Here is a 20,588-nt window from a genome sequence, read left to right as displayed (position 1 = left end):
AAGTTGGTATCGTTAATGATTTCCCTTTTTCATCCGGCGTGTCGTCCCTGAATTTATTTCATTTTGAATGATAAATTCTCGATGTTGAATACCCAGAGGAGTTATAGAATATTGGGAGTAAAAGGTGCTCAAAATCAATAAGATCTTCTAGTCAGAGCTAACACTTTTTCATAATGGCATAAAACTTTTGCAATTTTGCTCCTTGACATCAAGCGTCTGTTGATAATTCCCAGACAGTACTTGTTCCCTTAAAAAAAATCCAAAATTATCCCTTTTTCTATTTAACATGATGACCTTGCCCCCTTGTTCCCGAAATATCTTTAAGTCTCCAAGAGACGAAGAAAGCGGAAGATAAAGATTGTCAAGTAGACGTATTTTAGCTACAGCACATGTTGTCAATATAGAAGAAATTGTGATCATTATGCCACCAGTGTTTATATTCACAGTTTGACTTCGTCATTCTTAAAATATTTCATGTTTTTATTGAAGAAGAATTCGCGAAATGTTTGTGAGAGAAACAGAGCACTGACAGGGCTAGAGACAAATTGAGGTGGAGGGAAGATGTTGCGGCCCTATATGACACGTGGCATGCAGCGGACAGTTATTAGTTATGTAGTTTACCCGGCAGGTCGATTCCGTTGCTCGAAGTGTGGCCGTCGCCATGTCAAAGGTGCGAGTTGGGGCGTTCAATATATGGGTGAACCAGTACAGCCATTCATCCATTCACCAGTTGCCTGGCACTAAGATGGACCACATCGCTGTAAACGTGCTACCACTATAAATCCTTCATCAGACACCCCCATGAAACGAAGAGGATTCAGTTAATTCAGTTTTCACCTGCAATCATAGACAAAAGTCTTGGGACAAATTTGCGCTCTTGGCGCTTTTGCACACACGCCAGACAACAGTCGCAAGCGAAAAAAACTTCACCTGCTGAGCCTCTCCGCCCACCCTACCTACAATGCGTAATTTCGCCTGAGTTTTAACATTGTATTTAGTAGGGAGGAGGAAATAGCAACGCCTCTTTAAAAGAATTGCAGTGCTTTTTTCAAACTTCAGTGAAGAAGATGAAAGATAAACACAGACAAGCACGTTGAATTACATCAGTATCCCAAGGGCTCTTGTCCACCATTGCAGTTCTTGATTTGTTTTATTAGGGTTTTCAGTCTGATAATTTATGGATTTTTAAAAGATATATTACACTGGTTGCAAAACTAGCACACTATTCAAAGGGCGAAAAGAACTATCCCCCTCCCCTACAAAAAGAAACAAACAAACAAAAACGAACAAAAGAAAAAAACCTGCGAGCGTTTCTCGCGATATAAAAACCTGTGTCAGCGTAGACAACAAGAAGAGAATCTTGGCAATGGAGTCGAAGTTAAAAATTACATTGTATAGTCTTGTTATTGTAAAATTACAACTACATCAGTTATAGACAGGGAGTGGCTCGGGGAGTTATCAGCATTTCCCTTATTTTCCTAAATTCTTGGTTCCAGACCTCGCACCAGTTGACCGCGTATTCAAATTTTATTACGGCCGCCACACAACACAAAATACGAGCGATGGAGATAAGCTTACATTTCTTTCCAAATCTTAAATTTGCTAACGTAACCCTGAGAAAAAGGATTACGGCCCATCCGATTGATACGGTGTTGTCGTTTTAATTTGTTATACGGTGAAAAAAAAAAAAAAAAAACTCGTCACCGAGTGAACGCTCTTAGAGTGTCTAGTTACATGTAATGTGTGTAAAACTGAATTACCTTGACAAAAAAAAAAAGAAAAAGAAAACGAAAGATATCCAGACTTTTAGGTTAGAATAAGTGCTAATAAATGGCCTGTAATGGATTTCAAAAACAACCCTTAACTGTCAACTCAAAAGTTAACTTAGCATATACATGTAGGTTAGTGACACTAGAAGGTGTGAATTTGATATGTTTTAGAGAATAGTATTTACATGTAAATCTGTTCATTTAGAGGCTGAAATAATGTATTTAAAACCTGGAAAATCTGACTCAACTATCATTTTTTCCCCTAGAACTCTACAGAATATCTTATAATGGCTTCATTATCAAAAATGTTTGCTGCCACTGCAACATATCCCTATCAAGTGGTCAGATCAAGGCTTCACGTAAGGACTGTGCAGGGATTGTTTGATGTCGTTCAACATGGTGCAGCACTTCCCCTGTGAAGCTTTTCAGACCAGAGGGCGTTGCAAGAGCAGCGGGTCATGGAATACATTGCATGAGTTTGTATGACCGGTAACCAGTCTACAATCCCAATGTTGATAATCAGGTGATTTTGTCCCTTTTTGTTGAGAAAAACGCGACATTTGCCAACTTTGATTAAGGGGGGGGGGGGGGGGCAAATATGTGATCCAGCTTAGCTGTCCCAACTACGTTTGTCCAGGATTGTCTGAAAGAAATCTGCGAAGAATTTTCTAGTAAAGGTAACGCCAACGATTGTCATGGCGTCACAATATTTTAGAATTTGATTTCGGGTCAATGACGTACACTTTGTCTCTGTAAATTGGACAGAACTTTTCTACGTCAATCTGGATTAAGGCTCGGTGCAGATATTCGTGGAATATAACTCGTAACCGCCTGTTATAGCACGAAATTTGCGATCTGCTTCAAGCAAAATGGGATTTAGAGCTCTTGTCTATTATTTAGGGCATTTTCCAGGATTATTAATTCGCGAAGTAGCAGATCTTTGTGTTGTTTCACGGAATAGTGTTAAATAAGTTGATTGAAGCTTACCCGTGCACAGTGTTCAGATATATCACGAAAACACGCGACACAACAACTTCCGGGTTCCATGCATTTAACTAACGCGCACGAATAACCAACAACGGTTAACCATTTGAAAGTCAGCGTTTTGCAACCTAACCTTCGCTGATCTTCCCAATTGGCAGAAGGTACACAAATTTCTCACTTCACATGATTTGAAATGTAGGATGGAAGCAATTTGGTGGCAAAATAGTAGAGTTTGACACTTGAAATATGATTAACCATTTGCCGGAGACAATAAGTTAACTACATGTCTACCCTTTCTATCTTAAGTGAACGGCTAACCATATAAACCTTCTCGCAAAGCTCTGTTGTTCTAGTTCTTGATCCCAAACAATGTTAAATAGTTTTTAGTAATTCCTATGAAGCGGAGAAAGGTATAATTCGAATGACACGAAGCTGTTTAGAACCAAAATGTTTTATCCGGTGACACTTCCAAAGCCGAGAACAAACCTCGCTCTATACGCGTTTCGGTATTGGAGAGCAAAACGAAGAGAGAGAGGCCTAATTTAATCACGTTTAGGTAGGAGCAACGCTTTATTGCTGTCCACTGATAAACTCCGCGAGAGAGCAGGGACAAGGCGAAAATATTTACCTGCTCGGTGCCCACTGTTTCAACCGAATTTGCATCATTTCTGTTTCGCACGAATCAACCACCCCTCTAAAGAAGTAGACAAGATCATTTTTTCAGTGCAGGAAATAGAAAAATCCATTTCAACACAATATCTTGCGCATAGTTGGATTTTAGGGGCGAACAAGTGAGTTATTTGCCCCTTGAGAAGCAATAGAGGTTTATGTCACGGACTTATCGATCGCCTACCGTAGAAGGTCATTTAAAAGGATGACTTTACATTCTTTGGCGCCTACCCAGGTAAAACTTGTCGTTGCATGCTCTTTCTTTTTAGTAGCGCTCGTTAGCTGTACCCGCGAGATGGTACAACTCCCCCTTTTCTCTAACTTGTTTCACAGCGAGTGGTTTGACATTCTTTAAGGTGGTCGAACACAGTTTTCGCACGCGTTTTTGCCGATGCAATTCAGCGCGCGCACAAGGATTGCAAAAAACAAACATGCCGTCAATAGAGCGATCATTTTATTTACTCGACAACTGCAGTATCTGTGCTATTTTTCTCTATAATTGAACGCGGGGTATTGATGACTTTAATCTTTTATTACAAAGATATGTTAGAAAAGGTAACGATGCAAAGAACCCAGCAATTTTCAGCTTTTTCTTTCTTTCCGAAAGAACCCAGTTAAATGCAGCGCATGCGTAGTAAGTCAAAAAATTGCGATTGAATGAAAATTGCACTCTCGGAAATAGGCCTATTTCTGGAGAACCACTCATTAGAATTTCACGAAATTTGGCACGAAAATACTTAAGGAAATAAGTAACTCGAGTAGTAAAAATAATTGAACTTTAACAAAGGAAATTCTAGATATTCCAGTGAGCCTTCAACAAGGGATAATTAAAGATCTCTCTGTTAAATTATTAGCGAAATGGTGTTAACTTGTAAGAATCGTTACAAGCTTGTTGCATGCAAATTATAAAGAAAATCTAATGACTAGATTTTCTGCAAATAAACAAAACCGATTTTAAAGGTCGGTTTATATTTATTCATGTTGCCATGGTAACGGCACATACGTCAGCTTAACCATCAAAAAACCAAAGTTTGTGTTGTTAACTAGCTTGTTGCCATTTTTGACGACCGAGGGATCAAGGGTTTTAGAGAAAAAGGTGAATGAAACACAGGTATTAAAAACTGTGTTTAGCCACCTTAAATTCTTCTTTCAGACAATTCCAGACAAAAACGTTGGGACACAAAGCAAGTTCTCCCCTCCCCCCTCCCTCCCCCGCCCCTCATTCACTTACAATGTTGATAATCAGGTGATTTTGTCCCTTTTTTGATGAGAAAAACGCGACATTTTCCAGCATTGATTACGGGGATGGGGGGTACGTGATCTAGTGCAACTGTCCAAACTACTTTTGTCAGGGATTGCAGAAGAGGTTAACAAGCGAGACACGGTAACCTAGCACTGTGTGGTGTTCAACTGTTAAACGAGGCTATTTGAGCTACATGTACAGTAAAATCATTGCAGTTTTTAGCTCTTCGTCCGTCGCTTATTGCAATTTAATGTTCAGGCTTTTAAAGTAAACGCTGGTAAAGTAAGGAGGGGTTGAAGGTGGGCGGGGACTCCCATTTGATTTCAAAAGGTCAGTGTTGCTCGTCGTCTCGCTTTGCGGTGTAAATCACGGATTTTGGTCTCACTTAGGATGTTCACACTACTTTTTGCCGTCAGAGTATCTTTTAGGGTGCTCTCTCGAGAGGAAATAAAAACAGAAATGTAACGAGGAAAATGTTGTCATTTCCGTTTTAAATGGTATTTTTGGGGGCTCAAATAAAGCTCGAGCCACGCGTCATGGGAAGAACAGACCTCATTTTAAGAACAGATTCAAAAGATGACGGTGTTTGCTGAGAGGAGGGCTCTATGTTAAGTCACGATACCTGAACCGAACTATCGCAATGGTCAAATTTCTAATTTTAAGAATCAGTACACAATGACCGAGTACAAAGCAGCAGTGGACATAGTACGAAAAACGTTCAGGTGAGAGTCCAGTCGAGATCTCTTACTCAGCGAGAAACAATGAAATTAAATAGTAAATGGTTATTGTGTTCGACTTAAGCTGACAGTGGTGTCTGTTGACTTTCTTTAAGTTGTATTTTCCTGTCTATGTTTGCCACTTAGTTATGGCTGGTTTGCACAGTGTCACGCCGTCAAAAATAAAAATCATAACCATTCAATAAACTAAGTCAAGAAGCTGGGATATGAAAGATTATTGATACATAAACAGCCTCGTCAAGATTTAGGTCTGTGCAGTTTTTCATTCTCCCGCTATTCGGAGAAGTGTTTCACACAAATTTATTGAGCTTTGTATGGAGTCGCTATGTTTGTGCCCCTCGGAGGGACACAAACATGGCGGCCGTAAAGTAACAGAAACATCTGTCATTGAGTTTTGCCATTGAAACGAAACGTTATTACTCTAGAGCTCCGACACATTGAAATTAATACTTTTTCTATAACAACAACTGTTTAGTTAGCAAAAACTTGAGCAATAACTCATCTTTTTAACTATCCGAGAGCCTTATCGGGTCGCCATTTTAATGTCACACAACGCATAAACTTGGAAATTCAAACGTGCCCTACTTCAAAATGAGGAACCCTGTAGAGCTTAAACACTGCAAAACATCAAGTTATTAAAGGGTCTTACATCTGATGAAACTGAAACTTCAGAAGGATTGGTAACTTCTTATTTTGGAAAATGATGACGTCACATGAAAAGCGGCAACTGAAATTTACGGCGCTATCTGGCTTGGATTAAAAGTTCCTGAATTTCCAAATCGAGGCAAATGGTACAGAAATGTCCTACCAAAGTCTCTGGAAAATTCTGAGAATTGTTAAATTTCCGAAAAGGGAACCGGCATTCGACTAAGATATTCGAAAAAAAATCTGCGTGCAAAATAAAATGGAACGGAAATCCACGGGAAGAAACTCGACAAAATTTGGGCATACCAAAGTCTGAAAATTACGAAAAATGTTGTTCCACTCGGGAATTGCCGGTCTGGAAATTCAAACCAAAATTGTGGATGTAGTGGAAAGCACCCTCCATCAAAAATACATTTATACAACCGACACTCCGCGGGGTAGGGGGGGTTCTCCGTTACATGAGCTATATAGGTATGTGCGGCCCCTAAGGGTATGGTTTTTGAATCGTTTTGGTAATAAATAGGGTATCGATTTAAGCTGATTTTGGCCCACGCTGAGCTCGCGAGTCCGCGATTCCAGTCATCTCATTTAGCAGCGAAAAAATCCAAGATGGCGGCAACAATGAAGGGCGGATTATTCAAATTTACGCTAAATAATTTCATCTTTCGAGGAGAGTTATGGGAAGTCTAAACCTCGTGGCTGAGTTTGACAAAGATGGCTGAGATGCTGGTCTGGTAAGCTTCATTTTGATCTGTTTTTGAGCATTTTCATTTTCATTTTCTGTTTTTGTCCTGGAAATTTGTTATCTCAGCGGTGGTCGATATGGCAAGAATTTTTCGAAAATCTTGAATTTAGGAGCAGCAATTGAAAATCTGAAATCATACGTTCCTGCAGACAGGAATGTTGTTTCTTTCAAAAAAGTTTTCGGTCTGGTCGCTCTGCTGGGGTGACAAAATCTTGTACGGCGTGCGTAATTTATGTAGTTTAAGACAGGTATTAATGTGAACTTAACAAAACTTTGGACTTGATGTACTGCAAAAGCTCATTTACCGTATCTGTGCTTTTATTTGCTTATGCAGGTAGACAGGTGTCTCTGATTTTACAATTCCACAATCAAGAATCTTGCAAGAGATGTCTTTTGGCATTAGCCAACAAGTACGTGGGACTTGATTAAAGAGAACTGGAAATGGCAAGGAAAGGAAGACATCTTCGTGTGTCAACAAGAACTGTAAACAAAAGGAGATTTCCAATTGGGGAATACAAATATGGTATGAGAAACTTGAAAGCAAATTACTTGTTGGAGTGCAAGTCATTACGAAAAGAGAAGGAAAAGTTGGATTCTGTTTTGGATGAGGTCAGTCTCATGAATTTATGTGTCTACAGTGCCAAATATATGTAAAGTTAATGTCTTTTTTTTCCTGGGACACTGAAGAAGATGCTGTAACTTTTTTTCTCGAGAAGCTTGATTGCGACCATATTAAAGTACTGAGCAATTCAGAACTTCCACATGCCCCCCTTCCCCCTTCCCCACCTGAGGCATTCTAATTTTTTGAGTTGTTCCTGCTGGGTGCTGCTGATGTTCAAATGCAGCACTTTATGCTCATAATAGGGATTCAAATGCCCCCATTCCTGGAACTTGGCAAAGCATGATGGACCCATGATGGAAAATTCCTAACGCCAGTAGGCTGGTTGTCCAGCGGCACTCCGCTGTAGTCGGTCGGTCAGCGGCGTTCATTGTTGTATAAAAGCCCGCGCGATCAGCCTTCATTCGTCCGCCATCTTGGTTGTGTCTAGTTCTCGTTACGGGGAGATTTCGCTTGCATTAAAGATAAAGCTTACAGTTCGTCGGGGCCTAGTGTGTCCATTTAGACTACTGGCGTGGTGGCAGCGATAAAGATTCGAATCGTCACGTTCCCGTCAGATCCAACGCACTTTATCGACAGATTCGTCGGGATTCCCGAGCAGCCAAGAGTCGGTTGTCGATATCATCTTGTTCCGTAAGCTGCGATGTCTTCTAACAGAGCCCCCAAGCAGTGGTGCCTCTCAAAGAACGAAACTTTAACCTCCTTCGAGAGTTGGAAACAAAATCTTCTCTACACCTTGTCTCTGGACGCCAATTTCGCGCCATTTTTGGGCGAAGGGTCGTCGTGGCTGAAAAAGACTAGGGCGAGCCCGTTACGCGGTTACACTGATGATGGGGAGTCGGTTCCAGCTGCTCGAAGGCGAACTGCTACCCAAAAGGTAAACATGCTCGAACTCATGCTAGGCCAGATTGCAAATTATTGCCCAATTATCTCTCGTAATACGATTGTCAAGAATTCTACTTGTATTGGGGACATATGGCAGACAATTAGACTTCATTTCGGATTCCAGACTACTGGGGGTCACTTTTTAGACCTGGATGACATTCATTTGAACCTCGATGAGCGCCCAGAAGATCTTTTCCAGCGTCTTATGGCTTTTGTGGAGGACAGTTTAATTAAACCTCACACCCTGCTCCACCACGGTTCTGTTCTTGAGGAGGAAGAGGAATTGTCACCGACGTTAGAGAATTTTGTTATTTTAATGTGGCTGAGATTGATTAACCCTGCTTTACCTAAACTTGTTAAACAACGATATGGAACTGAACTTCGGTCTCGTACTTTGGCGTCCTTAAAGCCTGAGATCTCCCAGGTGCTGGACTCACTCCTTGATGAAATCCGTTCTGCTGAAGACACAAAAGTCATGCGTACAGGAGCCTCATTTGCCACTCAGAAGTCCTCTTTTCGGAGGGGTACACCGACCTACAGTAAGTCGTCTGCGAGGTTCCCGGGACGCTCCTCTCAAAAGGCGAAAGAATGCCCCCTCTGTAAACAAGCTGGTCGCGCTTCTCAGAGCCACTTTTTAAGCGAATGTGGGTTCCTTCCTGAACAGGACCGTTTGTACCTTCTGAAAGCTCGTCAGATTGTTTCAATCCTGGATGACGACAGCGTTGAGTTAGCCCTTTTGTCAAGTAATGTTGACCCGCCGCGTCATCAGAATCTGGTTGAGCAGAGTGATCCATTTACGTCTGATGCATCCAGGAGGGTCCTCGTACGTCAGTCCCCGTACATTGACACGTTCTTTGGCCATCATCAGGCTAGAGTCATCATTGACAGCGGCGCCACAGGTAACATGATCAGGCTATCCGCTGTACAGAGGCTCGGTGCAGGGATTTGGCACAGTTCACAGTCAGCTCATCAAGCGGATGGCTCCTCTCCTTTGAAAGTCCTGGGGGAAACTCGCCTGAGCCTCACCCGTGGAAGTCATTCGTTTCAATTTGAAGGTCTTGTTGTGGAGAATCTGGACGTAGATGTCTTGGCTGGTACTCCCTTCATGGAAGCGAATGACATAACCATTCGTCCTGCCAAACGCCAGGTCATCCTCGGGGATGGTACCATCTTCACCTACGGATCTGTCAACCATCCTCCGACTCACAATGCTGTCCGCCGTGCACAAGTGCTGCGTGCACCCTCTTCTTCTACCACTGTCTAGCCTGGCGACTTTATAGAAATAGTTCTCCCGGAAGATTCCCTACCTGATGCTGAGTACGCTCTAGAGCCTCGATTTGACGCCACTAACGCCCGTTCGGCCAAAGTCGTCGACATGTGGCCGCCTCCCTGTCTCATCACAAGCGTCGCTGGTAGAGTGCGTATTCCTAACCTCTCAGATAGGCCTTATGTCCTGAAACGAAATGAACACTTTTGCCAGGTCAACCCTGTCTTCTGTCCGTCTACTCAAGATCAGTCTTCCAACCCAGTTGACAACCTTCCGTACCACAAGGTGTGTTCAATCCCAGTTTCAGAGTCAAAGTACTCCCAGGGCGTGGCACTAGACCCCGACAACCTCCTCCCTCCAGACATCACAACCAAGTTCCGTAACCTTTTGGTCCAGTACGACTCCGACTTTGATCCAGCAATTACCGGCTACAATGGCGCCTTTGGTCCCCTTCAGGCAAAAGTAAATATGGGCCCGGTAGAGCCTCCTCAGCGTAAAGGTCGCCTCCCCCTGTACGGTCGCGATAAACTTGTCGAGCTCCAGCAGAAGTTCGATGAATTGGAAAATCTTGGCGTGTTCCGTCGCCCCGAAGACGTTGATGTTTCTGTCGAGTATCTTAACCCGTCGTTCCTGGTCAAAAAGTCGTCGGGTGGCTTTCGTCTCGTCACTGACTTCGCAGACGTAGGTCGTTATAGCAAACCCCAGCCCTCCCTGCTCCCGGACGTGGATTCTACCCTACGCTGCATAGCCCAGTGGAGACACATCATCGTCTCAGACCTAACCAGAGCCTTCTATCAGATCCCTCTCGCCTGTGAGTCCATGAAGTACTGCGGAGTCGCTACCCCATTCCGGGGCGTACGCGTCTATAACCGGTCGGCCATGGGTATACCTGGCTCGGAAACCGCACTTGAAGAGCTCATGTGTCGCGTCCTTGGCAACCTCCTCCAGGCTGGTATCGTAGCCAAGATAGCAGATGATCTGTATTGTGGGGGCAACAGCCCAGACGAGTTGCTCCGAAATTGGTCTTCTGTTCTCCAAGCTCTCCATAAAGCTAGCCTGCGCCTTTCGGCGTCGTAGACCATCATCAACCCCAAAACTACTTCCATCTTGGGTTGGACTTGGTCCCAAGGCACTCTTCGCGCCAGCCCTCATCGCGTCTCAACACTGTCCTCCTGCAGTCCTCCCAATAAAGTTGGCGGCATGAAGTCCTTTATCGGTGCGGTCAAGGTCCTTGCTCGTGTTGTTCCACATTGTTCTGCTCTATTGGCCCCCCTTGACGAGGCTGTAGCCGGGAAGCAGTCCCAGGATGACATTGTCTGGTCCGAACATCTTACTGAAGCCTTCAAGTCTGCTCAAGCTGCCGTGGCGTCTAGCCAAACAATTACTCTCCCGAAGCCAGATGACCAGTTATGGATCGTGACCGACGCTGCTGTCAAGAGACCCGGCATCGCCGCCACTCTCTACATCTCGCGGGGTGACAAGCTAGCCCTCGCTGGTTTCTTTAGTGCAAAGTTGCGTAGTCACCAATTATCCTGGTTACCGTGCGAAGTGGAAGCACTTGCGATTGGTGTTGCAACAAAACACTTTAGCCCCTACTTAATACAATCTAAACACAAGGCCTGCGTGCTCACCGACAGTAAGCCTTGTGTCCAGGCCTTCGAGAAAATGTGTAGGGGAGAGTTTTCTGCTAGCCCGCGAGTGTCGACTTATTTGTCAACTGTCAGCCGCTTCCAAGCCAACGTGAGGCATGTTGCTGGTGCTGCGATCCTACCTTCTGACTTTGCAAGCCGCAATGCACCGGACTGCTTTGATCCTTCTTGTCAGGTGTGCAAATTCATCACCCAAGCTGAGGAATCTGTCGTCCGATACCTATCTGCCCAGGACGTCCTATCTGGTCAGAAGAACCTCCCTTTCACAAGTCGAAAAACTTGGTTGTCTATCCAATCTGAGTGCGCGGACTTACGTCGAACGCATGCCCACCTAATACAAGGGACTCGTCCGTCCAAGAAGCTTACTAATATTAAGGACGTGAAAAGGTACTTGTCTGTCGCCTCTATCTCCATTGATGGCCTCTTAGTCGTGAAAAAGACTGAGCCTTTGGCTCCTTCGCGTGATTGTATCGTAGTGCCCAGACAGGTCTTAGATGGTTTACTAACCGCCCTACACCTCAGGTTGTCTCATCCATCGTGTCTCCAGCTTAAGAAAGTTGTCAGCCGCTACTTTTACGCCCTTGACCTAGACAAGGCCATAGAGCGCGTTTCTCTTGGTTGCCATCCTTGCGCTGCACTTCGCCACGTCCCCCACGCTGTTATAGAACAGTCAACTTCTGATCCTCCAGCAGCAGTGGGTGTCTCCTTCAAAGCCGATATCCTGAAGCAGTCTCGCCAACTTATTTTGGTGCTCCGAGAGTGCGTTACCTCCTATACTTCGACCCTCCTCGTGGTAGACGAGAAGCATGGAACCTTACGCGATGGGTTAATCCAATTATGCGTCCGCCTGTCATTCGGTGTGACCCAGCGCCCGCCTTCAGAGCTCTCGTGAATGACCAAGTCCTATTGCAACACAAGATTAGCCTTGAGATAGGTCGCGTGAAGAATCAGAACAAGAACCCTGTCGCTGAAAAAGCAATCCAAGAGTTGGAACGCGAACTCCAGCGGCTGCAACCGGAAGGTGGCCCTGTCTCTCCTAGGACTCTGTCCGTAGCCACTGCCCACCTGAACTCAAGAATCCGCTGCCACGGCCTATCCTCTAGAGAAATGTGGACTCAGAGAGATCAGTTTACCAACTCTCAGATTCCCCTAACAGATCAGGCGCTAATACGCGAGCAGCATCTACAAAGACTGGTAAACCATCCCCACAGTGAAACGTCAAAAGCCCCGCGTAGTGACTTGCGCAGCTCTCCTTCAATAACTGTTGGTGACTTAGTTTACCTCTACTGTGATCGTAATAAGTCCCAAAGTCGTGACCGATACCTCGTTGTCTTAGTGGACGGTGAGTGGTGCAATGTTCGCAAGTTTGTTGGGTCACAGCTACGAAACGTTTCGTACCGTGTGAAGAAGAATGAGTGCTATAAGGTCGCTCCCATCCGAGTACACACGCCCTGGCGCCCCAGTGAAGAAGAGTCCAGCGACTGCGATCTTGACATCGGTGTCGACCAGAGCCCTCCTATTGATGATCGAGGACTTCCTAACGACGAGGAACCTTCCCTAGAAAGCCCCCCGTTGCCTCCACCTGCCCCAGGGATCCCTATCGAGTTATCGTCCCCACCTTCCGCTTTTGTCCCGGCAGAAGATGTCCCGAGATACGGTGAGGATAGCCAACCCGGTTCGCCGGATGACGTCGAGGTTATCCCTGCCCCCTCTCCAAGTGTTAGCCCTGCAGTGAACAAACGTCCAACTCGGCAACGGCGTCTCCCGCAACGTCTTCAGGACTATGTAGTAGAGTTGAAGTAGCCCGGTCGATCCTAATCCTTTAGCCGTAGCCGGACAATTCTAGACATTTAGCTGTCTCTCAGCATTTGTTTAGTTTTTTTTTTTTCCTCTTATCTGGTCCGAGACTTTAAGACTGCTCTTCATACAGTACATTTCTCGTACATAACCTGTGTGTGTATTTCATACCGACTTATCGCCTAGTGTTTCTTTGTTTGCATGCTTATTTGTTTAAGAAGGAAAAAAGAAGCCACGCCAGTAGGCTGGTTGTCCAGCGGCACTCCGCTGTAGTCGGTCGGTCAGCGGCGTTCATTGTTGTATAAAAGCCCGCGCGATCAGCCTTCATTCGTCCGCCATCTTGGTTGTATCTAGTTCTCGTTACGGGGAGATTTCGCTTGCATTAAAGATAAAGCTTACAGTTCGTCGGGGCCTAGTGTGTGTCCATTTAGACTACTGGCGTAAGGAGAGTTTTAATGAATCATTTTTCAAATGATGTAGACAGCTTTAGCAGGCCTTAATCCTCTAGCCATAACACTACAAAGGACACATTTTCTCTCGTTAAATTCCCCCAACATCTCAATCTTTATCATGATTTCCACACAGCCCAGGCAATTTGGTACTCGATGGGCATATATATTGCAGGACAGCAATGGTCATTTAATTATTTTATCTGAGTTTCTTATTGATGTACTTTTTACTGACCTAGAAACGAGAGTTCAGTGATGCATATTCAAAGGAAAAGACAAAGTTGAACTTGGCATCCATGAAGGTAAAATATTGAAATGAGAATATGTGGACGGCCAATGTCCAGTGACCGACTTTTTTTTTATAGTGTTTGGTGCTGAAAACATTTGCCAAGATATGTATGTCTAATTAACATGCCTTGGTTGATAACTGATCATTGTGTATAGAATTCTACTCATGTTCTTGCCCTCTGTACACAGCTGAAGAGGATTCAAGAGAAAGAAGCTGCACTATCTTCTACCAAACGACAGCTAGCACCAGAAACAATAAGTAAGGATATATACGTTTGTTTTATTATGAACAGCTTGGCAACACTTTTTTTTAATATTTATTTATTGTATGTCAAGTTTAGATGTGAGACCTCTTGATGAGCTCTCAGGGCAAACAGTATTTAAATCTATTCTAATGAAAAACAAAACATAGGTAGAGTGTGTGGCTCTGTTTATAGCTATTCTCTCCCTAGTTGCCCTTCAGAAGTGGGGATATAAATGCCAAAATTGGTAATAATGGTTTCCATTGTTTAAACTTGATTTGTTGAAGATTTGGATATGTAGTATTTTAGTATTTATTTGAAATAGTGTTTCACTGAGGTATTCAGGACTTTCGATCAAGATGGGCTAACCTCAAGTTGTACTGTTTATTACATGTACAGTGACTTTAATTAAAATCAAATCTACGCATTCACAGTTTCACAACTTACACTGTGACTGAGGTAAATAATAATATTGAGGTCAGTGGTGTTTTTCTCTTGTGTGCCTGAGGTGACTTTAAGTTACCAGTTATGGGAAACATTAATACAATGAATGACATCTTTTGTTCTCCACAGGCAGCGTGAACCTACTCAAATCAGTGATACAAATTCAGAAGTACTTTCAGTTCCCAAGACCGAGATTTCAAGCAGAGGCAGAAAGAAGGAAACTCTGGAGAGCTGCAAAGAGGTTCATGGAGACACCTCAGATAACAAAAAGCCTGCCTGGGATGGCATCTGGGTTACTTAAGTAAACAAAGCCTCACCTGAACAGCTTACTGATTATGTTGCAAATTCCAGCAAAGTTGTAAATAAAGTGCTAGGATCAGTTGTTAAATCCTCTGTTGAAAGCTTTGAAATCAGTAATAATAACTCCCTATACAGTGTAAAAGTACTTTATAGTAATGGTTTGCTTAGTAAGGAAAAGTACAAAGCAATAAGGTCCAATTTGTCCATGTGTTGTAGTACTACTAGCAAGCAAAGAAAAGCCATTCAACTACTTAAAGGTGCACGGATCCCTAAGCTGTTGACTTGCGATAAAGTCAAGCAGTATATTAAAAGTAACTGGAATGTAGCCAAAGTTCATGATCTATCTGAGTTGTATTATGACTTAGATGAAAGTGAGCATGTGAATGGGGCTTATAGAGAGCTTACTGATCTTTTACTTGAACTGGCAGACCTCTTTACTTTTATTGATGAATCTTTAGGTGAAAATTCACACCTTATGCATTTTTTTGAGGAGAGGTATCATTTTCATGTGGCATGTGGTGCCAACGGAGCACCTTTTGGTAAGGATGATGAAGCCACAGCGTGGCTTCTATCGTTTATTAACAGTGGAACCCACATTACCAGTGAAAAAGAAAATTTCCTTTTGGCAGGAGCCAACTGCTCAGAAAATCTCATTGTCATGAAAAGGTTTGCAAAAAAACTGGTTCATGAATTTCAATCCATCACGGAAAAAACTTTTCACGTAGGAAATTTCAGTGTTAAGTTTTCACTTGAATTGTTTCCATCAGACATGAAATTTTTGGCATCGTATTCTGGAGAACTCAGTAATGCAGCTTTCTTCTTTTCTTCTTTTGGTAATGTAAATGAAACTAACAAACACATTACAAAGGGGTCACTTGGACCTGAGCCAGGAAATACATGGCACCCTTGGGTTTATGCAAAGAGATTAGAAGTGGTTGAGGGTGTGAAACAGCTCAAGGAAAAGCTTGATCAATCATCTTATGCAGAATCAACAAGGAGAACAAAAGTTCTTGATTTCATAAGAGGGAACGAATCAAGGCAGAAATTCGAACCTTTAATTGGTCCATATGTTGATCTTGGACTTGCCGAGCCCCTTCATAATGCTAACAATGCATAGCAATTTATCCACAGTACCATGCTGAGTTTGAGTCTTGAAAAATCCAACATCCCGTCTTCATGCAAAGATGTTAATGATGTTCCAGAGAATTCGTCTTTTGCCAAGTACCTTTCAGTACTCAAAACAGAAGTTAAGGTTGGAAGGCTAATGAAAAAAGTGACAAAATGGTTCAACGGTGGTCGAAAAAATAGCTTTGACTACAGATTTACAGGCAAAGAAAGTAAGAAACTTAGCCATAAGTTTATGTACCTAGTTTCAGCTTTGGAGAGTGATGATGATCGACCTGAAACCAAAATGAGACTTTGTGCAATTGCAAATTGTGCTTTAGAGCTGAGGGGGGCAGGTTCACTTTTTTCAAGGGTAAACATAGATGGGGAAGACTTAATGGCATTGAAAGGTCATTGTCAAAGTTTCTTTAATGTTGTGTCCACAGTACTTCAAAGTGTTAATCCAATTGTTTAGACAATAGGATATGTTGTACCATGCCACACTGAGTTCTTGTATAAGAAGTATAAAGTTGGTTTAGGCATTAATAGCATGCAAGGCCGAGAAGCTAAGCATGTAAGATTACAACAATATGCCAAGCATGCTAGTCTTGCAACAAGATGGGAGGTTGTTCTAAAGCATGATTTTGTTCCAATGTTTGGCGTAGAAGGGCTGACCCACATCACTTTGGCTACACCAAATGTACTGACCAATACATCCCAGCATGTGTCAACAATGACAATTTTTGCTTTTGTGGGTGTCCAAAGGAAACTGATAAAGATAAGTGTAAGATGTGTTCCTCTGATATCTACAGAGAGGTCACTATTACAGCAGGTTTGGGAGAGCTGTCTGAAGGTTTGAATATGCTCTTAAGCGTCTGTGCAGAATAGATTTCATGTTTCTAAGACAGTGGTTGTAAGATGTTAAGTGACCAAATCACTTAGTCTAGTTTTGCAATAATTGATCGTAAGTTACTACCCACATTTTCAGTGCACTGTATGGTCATTCAGAGATTAGGACAGTGGGTGTCCCATTTACTGTTTTGTGCCTTTTTTCAATTAGCACAAATCATTAATATCACTCTTAAGGCTGGTTTCCATATGATCGCAGACGATCGCAGGCGATCGCGGATCGCAAATCGCACATCGTAGACGATCGCAAAGAGAGTTGTTTCCATATAATCGCAGACGATCGCAAGCGATCGCAGAGCCGACTGTTGCATACATTTTGGACAGCGGAACTGTCAAAGTTACACGCGTGTTCGGCTGGCGGGAAATCGCAGCAAACAATATGGCGGACGTCGAGGAGGAAATTTTGCTGCAAACAAATTTATTTCTTCTTTTAGTCAACCTATTTTGAAATTCTCTTGGCACTGCATCTCGCCCCGATCCAGAAGGTAGCGTTTTCAATCGCTTCAGGTAACAACCATACGCAGTTCTTATGTTGCGGAATTTGACCTCCGCCTCAGCCGCCGATAAATTAAATTTCTCCCCGATTTTTTCCCAGCAGTTAGCCTTTTCGTTTTTGTCTTTGAAATCTTTACTGTTACGGTGGTAAACCCAATGATATCGCGCAACTTCCTCCATAAATTTCTCGTTACTAACGTTACCTTGTTCAACGCCAGCCATGTTTACAACAAATAAGCGGTTGCTTTATTGCAAAGAAGCGTTGAATCATGGGTCAGAATTCAAAATATTATGGGATACGTTTCGATGGCAGATCGCAGAACTTTGGTTTCCATATGATCGCACGATCGCAATTGATCGCAGACGATCGCAGAAGTGTGTTTCCATATGATCGCAGACGATCGCAGAACTTTTTGCGATCTGCGATCCGCGATCCACGATCGTCTGCGATCATATGGAAACCAGCCTTTAAGGTTGACTGTTATTAAAAATGTGTTATTTAACACTGTTTGTAACTTGTCAATTTCCTCATTGGTAATAAAAATTAATGACAAGTGTGGTCCAGTCTCGTTTTCATTTGTGCAACCAAACATCTTTATGAATCCAACTCATTCTTACTTAACATAACAGTACAGTTATTAACTGGCATATTCTCTCTAATCATTTTTCATCATATGGACTTGAAAAAATAATTATATAGATTTTTCATCTGGAATGGCATGGAGAATTCAGATGATGCCTGATGCTGGGGCTCAAAGTTAAGTAAAAATGCAAAGCACTGCATGGATGTTTTTTTTCTGTCTGTTTTTGTTTTAAGCCGGTATTTTGCAGCCTCCTTTGCAGTCATCGTTTGTTGATTCTACTCCCCCCCCCCCCCCCCCCCTCCCCAACTTTGTTGGAAGTGAGCATGTTGTGCCTTGGTAATTCATTGCGTTCTTACCTTTTGAAAAGGGCATTTGTCTTCCCAGGGGGTGTTGGACACATATAAAACAGATGGGAAATATGGTAGTCCCCCAGGATTCTTCTTACACTAACCATAAACAGAACAGGTATTACAACAATGTTACATAGACCTACAGGTCAATAAAAGCTGAGTCAATGTTTTGTCACAAGTACATTGTGAACATAATGATATCAATTAACTCAACAAACTTCACTGTTCATTCAATTCAAAGTAAACTGAGGCACCCCCAGTCGGTTGTAATGTCGATATCTGGTCTTGACCTGCAGCATTTCCAGTGTTTTAGAGTAGTAAAAGGTGGCAGGGTGAGCTTGATTAATAATGACCCCACTGTAAGAGTTATCTTTTTCCATTTTAAACATCATGTCATCTTCTTTAATGCATTTCGCGTACTTGTTGGCTGACCCCAAAAGAAATCTTTTGAAAAATTCTTCATTGTGGAATTGAATTTCTTCTATGTTCTTAGTATTTTTCGTCAACACGCCACCAGTTTCCTCTGTAAGTGAAGCGGTTTTGAAACAGAGGAACACTCCCAATGGCATATCTCGCTTTAACCTGACGGTCCAAGGAGCTGAGCCATTTGTTTTTCCCCTCAACTTGCGCACAATGCTTTTGTTCCATTGGACGATTGACCTCGATAACCCTCGATAACATACGGGATGGTTAAGCAAGGTGAAACTTGTACCCTTTCTCCGGGGCAAACGTATGCTTTTTTACAACCGTTCTAGTCAGTTCTATCAGTTCTCCACCAATCTCCTGAGTTAATTTCTTCTTTGAGCCACTAGACGCACTAACAACCTCGTCAACCACACGATGAACTGCCACAACAAATTCCGCCATCTTATAATTCGACTTGCTGCTGCGCGGTAGACTGCTGAGACCTGGATTGCAGTCTACATTTCCGAAAAGATCGAAAATGGAAGCGCGCGAGCTCGGCGTGCCACTTTGGTCATAAATAGGGTATGGTTTTTACACTCTAGCCTTAATATGCGTATGTTTTTGAGAAGAAGCCACTTTTTCATCATTATCGAAAAGAAAATTAACAAAAGCCCTTCACAAATTATGTTTACAGTAATTTAACATTGGTCTGAACCAGGAAACTAATTAACACGCAGGTCTCAAACAGGGTTTTAAGTTAAGGGTCAGGTCATAAATAGGGTGGTGAATGTTGCAGAATTTGGTCATAAATAGGGTAAGGGTCTTGGGAAGCGGGCCGCAGACCCCTACCCAATTTTGCTGGTAGTAACCCCCCCCCCCCCACCCCCTCCTCGGGGGGCGACACTTTTAGAAGTAGAGAATGATTAGTGTTACTTGTTAGAATCAGCAGAGGGACACCTTCTCAAACCCAGCAGGTGTCTTAAGCTTGACTGAGTAATGCGAGGCGTGTCACTGTAGTTACATCATTGTCGTCTTAACGTGGCATCTTCCTTCGTGTTCCATTTCAAAATTATAGATACGAAGGGGTGAAAGGATTTTACAAGGGACTGGTTCCTAATGTTCTGAGGTAAGATGAATTTTTGACATATACAATAATCCCAAATTACCACAATTACCACAAAGGCTGAGAACATGCATTCTTGTTTGCGTCTCCCCACGTTGTTGTCAAATCCCAGTAATAGGGACCAGGATTGCAGTTTGGGTCATTCTTGCTGGCGTGACGGTATCGCAGTACAGCATACATGGTAGGCTTTTGTAGAACACAGTGGAATAGATAATGTATCTACTTTACTCGGGTGTCCGTATTAAGCGGGTTCTCATAACAGACTTAGCGAACACATGTTTTGTCGATGTGTAAATAAATCATAACTTTATTTCTCAGTGCCAATGTCTTTAGCTTAACAGAGCTAGTTGAGGACGCTCTAAATTACAATTTATTGTAACAGAAAAAATGGCAAAAAGTATTGAGTATAAACCTATCTTATCTAAAATTATATACATAAAAATTTACTGAATTAAAATCTACTCCAAAATATCTATTTAGTCTATGTAACTGAAGAACAAATATACAAATGTCTCGCACTCAATTTAAAGTCAAGTGCAAGAGCGTCAATACTCATTTATTATAGTAAGTTTAGTGAAATTAAAAGCTTTCATTTTCTAACAGATTAGAATTGGTGCATAATTATGAAAATCTGCAGTGCTCAGATAACCAGTGTTTGTAAAACGCGGTCAACTTTGTATATGAACTTGTCACTTGAGATACAGAAAAATGTCCGTTGTCGCTATTAAGCGGTCTCTTTATCTTATCTCCTTATCTCCTTGTCATTATTATTGACAGCTGCGGAAAAAAAAATATTAAAAACTTAGTTGAGGTTTGACTGAGCTTCAGAGCTCGCGTGTTTTTTAAAGGCGCAATAATTCAACGACTCTTTCACTTGACGTGGTTA

At 42.6% G+C, this 20,588-nt stretch overlaps 1 protein-coding gene and 2 pseudogenes across 4 annotated transcripts in view; all 3 read left to right on the top strand.

Moving 5' to 3' along the window:
- Positions 1–2,038: 2,038 nt before the first annotated feature.
- LOC149104692 (solute carrier family 25 member 32-like) overlaps positions 2,039–20,588 on the top strand; it is a 53,715-nt gene continuing 35,165 nt past the window's right edge. The window contains exons 1-2 of one of the 3 annotated variants that reach the window (XM_089271041.1): positions 2,039–2,128; positions 5,329–5,387. In XM_089271041.1, the coding sequence (XP_089127167.1) occupies positions 2,057–2,128; positions 5,329–5,387 (131 nt within the window). In that variant the 5' untranslated portion in view covers positions 2,039–2,056. Of the gene's footprint in view, positions 2,129–5,328; positions 5,388–19,619; positions 19,706–20,588 lie in introns of those variants that run through there. The other 2 variants (XR_016201240.1, XR_016201241.1) reach the window with 2 other exon arrangements.
- Positions 6,496–13,412, top strand: LOC149104695 (uncharacterized; annotated as a pseudogene). The gene is made up of 2 exons (XR_016201193.1): positions 6,496–6,781; positions 7,127–13,412. The product of XR_016201193.1 is annotated as an uncharacterized LOC149104695 (transcript).
- On the top strand, positions 14,539–16,867 carry LOC149104694 (uncharacterized; annotated as a pseudogene).

Source organism: Orbicella faveolata, unplaced genomic scaffold (assembly GCF_042242905.1).
Source record: "Orbicella faveolata isolate gen_17 unplaced genomic scaffold, um_ofav_v1 contig_34, whole genome shotgun sequence".
Lineage (NCBI taxonomy): Eukaryota > Metazoa > Cnidaria > Anthozoa > Scleractinia > Merulinidae > Orbicella > Orbicella faveolata.
Note: the sequence above shows the minus strand (reverse complement) of the source record. Positions and strands in the feature narration are given on the sequence as shown.